The 2,600-nt window shown below is 51.2% G+C and overlaps 2 protein-coding genes across 2 annotated transcripts; both read left to right on the top strand.

Annotated features, from left to right (window-relative positions):
- Positions 1 to 193: 193 nt before the first annotated feature.
- Positions 194 to 877, top strand: Pmar_PMAR022905 (merozoite surface protein 2, putative; the record flags this gene model as incomplete). The annotated part of the gene is made up of 1 exon (XM_002776971.1): positions 194 to 877. The coding sequence occupies one exon, from the start codon at positions 194 to 196 to the stop codon at positions 875 to 877; it is 684 nt and encodes a 227-aa protein (XP_002777017.1).
- A 1,105-nt stretch (positions 878 to 1,982) lies between these two features.
- Positions 1,983 to 2,594, top strand: Pmar_PMAR022904 (conserved hypothetical protein; the record flags this gene model as incomplete). The annotated part of the gene is made up of 1 exon (XM_002776970.1): positions 1,983 to 2,594. A coding segment is annotated over one exon (612 nt), but the record flags the coding sequence as incomplete, so codon positions are not given.
- Positions 2,595 to 2,600: the final 6 nt, after the last annotated feature.

Genomic DNA, 2,600 nt, shown 5'->3' with positions numbered 1-2,600 from the left:
AAATGAAACGATTGTGCAGATACTCTCCGGTCATGAGTAATGAAATCTTCGTGGGCACAAGAGAGGATGGCAAGTGTCTGACTATCACATCAATACCCGATCCTGTAGTCTCTTACGCGCATATTTGATGGTAGGTCGCTCCTTCCCCTTCGTCATCGTTGGTCTCAGTGTTCTTCAGGGCATCACATACGTGATGGGTAACACCACCGAGTGCGATGCCGAGTGTGCCGCCACCTATCCCGGGTCGTATTGTAAATACTGGCAGACCCCCAGCAGGTGCTTTGGCTCCAACGTCCCTTGTTCCTGCGGGTCGGGTGGAACAACTGAAGCTCCCCGTAATTGTGACGCTGGTTGTGCCTCGGATACTCCTGGCTCCTACTGCAAGTACTGGGCTACACCAAGCACCTGTCATTCATCCAATGTGCCATGCACTTGCGAGGTTGCTCCAGTTACCACTACTCCAAGTGAAGCCACCGATGAAGTCACTGAGACTACCACAATTCAGGACGGCACAACTGCCGCCCCCGAAGAAACCAATACGGCCACTTCTGTTGCTGTCGACACTACCGGAACTGTAACTACAACCGATGCGGCTGATGTTACTACCGACGCTCCTGTCGAGCCTACCACTGTTGCACAAATGACCAGCGCAGCAGCTCCCTCGGAAGTAACCACATCTCCGGATGTTACTGGAGAGGCCTCATCCACCACATTTGCTGCTACTACAACAGACGATGTCGCTACCAATGCCGCGACTACAGCTGACTTCCCAGTCACGACTATCAGTGCCGCCACCACCGTTGATGTCACCACCGAAGCCCCAGCGACAACGACAGAGGTGACCGATTCTCAGGCTACCCCCAGCCCGAGTATGTGAAAACATTTTGGAATGAAGCTTAGAAGTGTTTAATGAACCGCATTTTGACTAACCCGCGGTATCGCATGCTATCTTGATAACGAGTGAATGAGTATTGATCGATAGAGTTGCGTCGATAGAGTCGTTCGGCTTTCGCATCGCATAAGCTTCTTTCATGCAGCTCATGGGCGGTGTCGTTATGATGCATTTTAAGTATATAGTGAAACATCGCGATGACGGATGATGCTGGTCGACAAGCTGCTGTCCTTCGTAAACGCTTTCACTTTAGGTTTCGAGTAAGTAGAAAGGCGACTCGCAAGCATGGTAGGATAGTCCTCGATTTGGCAGGGAAGGAGTGTAGCGTAGCTTCGATCGACCAATTCCAACACCGAACTCATATGGACCTACCGACTGTAGTTTCCTTGTGAATGTACCGTGCAAGCACCCCTTATCGCAACCTTTGATTTCAATGGCTTAGTGTCATTCACGAAGATGGGCGATGAGAATGCAGTTGGTCTTATCAACTCAGCAATAACGTGTTGATGTTCGCAGACGTCGACATCTCGGCGATTTGGACTACCGCATGCAAACCTCAACGGTTAACCATGTTCCTGCCACAACCACTCGGCCAAAGTGTCTAACATCAACTTTAATGGGACGAGTCAGCCTATCCAAAGGGAAATCCATCCCTATATTTGCTTGCCACTAGGTATGGACTATACGGTATAGTCTATACCCACTGCGGAGCTATGACTGTTTGGTGTCATCTACCGCGCCGGTCTCTCAATGCAAATGCACCGTCAACCTCCCCAACTTCAAAAACAATCCACATCCACGGGACAAGATTTGCTCTGTAATTGCGTTATCCCCTTCACGACGAGGCTTTCGTTAAAAGCCTGTGAGCTTCGTGGAGAATGAGTGTATACCGCACTGAGCAAAGTATCTTGTGAAACGAATGGGCGATACGTATGCTCGCCACAACAAACAAGAAACAGTCAGTGAGGTTATCGACCCTGGATGCTGTGACAATTCGTAAGTTGGTAATTGTGCACATCACACTCGAGGTGTGTCTTCTCAATCATCAAGTTAGTCTCAGCTTCCCGTCGCTCATTTGCATTTGTCTATGATGGCTTCACGGTCCTTCTCCGCTGTATTCGTCGCCCTCTGTGCCTTTCAGGACATCAAGTTCGTGACGGGCAACGCCACTGACTGCGACACTGAGTGCGCGACAACTTACCCTGGGTCATATTGTAAGTATTGGAAGACGCCAAGCACTTGCTTCGGCTCGGATGCATCATGCTTCTGCGGCACGAGTGAACCGACTGAAGCTCTCCGAGGTTCCACATCCTCTGCTGCAGTGACGGATGAGATTACTGAGGCCGCTACAAGCGAAGGAGGTACGACAGCAGCTCCCGAAGCAACGAGTACGACTGGTTCTGAAGCTACTGACGAACCCACAGTAGCGGCCAGTACAGCTGTTATGACCGATGAGGTGGCTGTCACTTCTGCACCTCCTGTGACTGGCGAAGTGACCATCAGCACGGCAGCTGGAGAAGCTCCCGGTAGAGACAAGGAGGATTCTGATGCTACCACCCAGGTCGCTACGGAGGCTGCGACTGTCACGACTACGATCGATGCTCCTGTTGAGCCTACTACTATCACGTCCCCTCTACCGGTCAGTACATCCGCTGTGACCGATGAGGTCGCTGTCACTACTGCAGCTTCTGTGACTGGCGAGGTAACC

This window comes from Perkinsus marinus, assembly GCF_000006405.1.
Source record: "Perkinsus marinus ATCC 50983 genomic scaffold scf_1104296952340, whole genome shotgun sequence".
NCBI lineage: Eukaryota > Perkinsozoa > Perkinsida > Perkinsidae > Perkinsus > Perkinsus marinus.
Note: the sequence above shows the minus strand (reverse complement) of the source record. Positions and strands in the feature narration are given on the sequence as shown.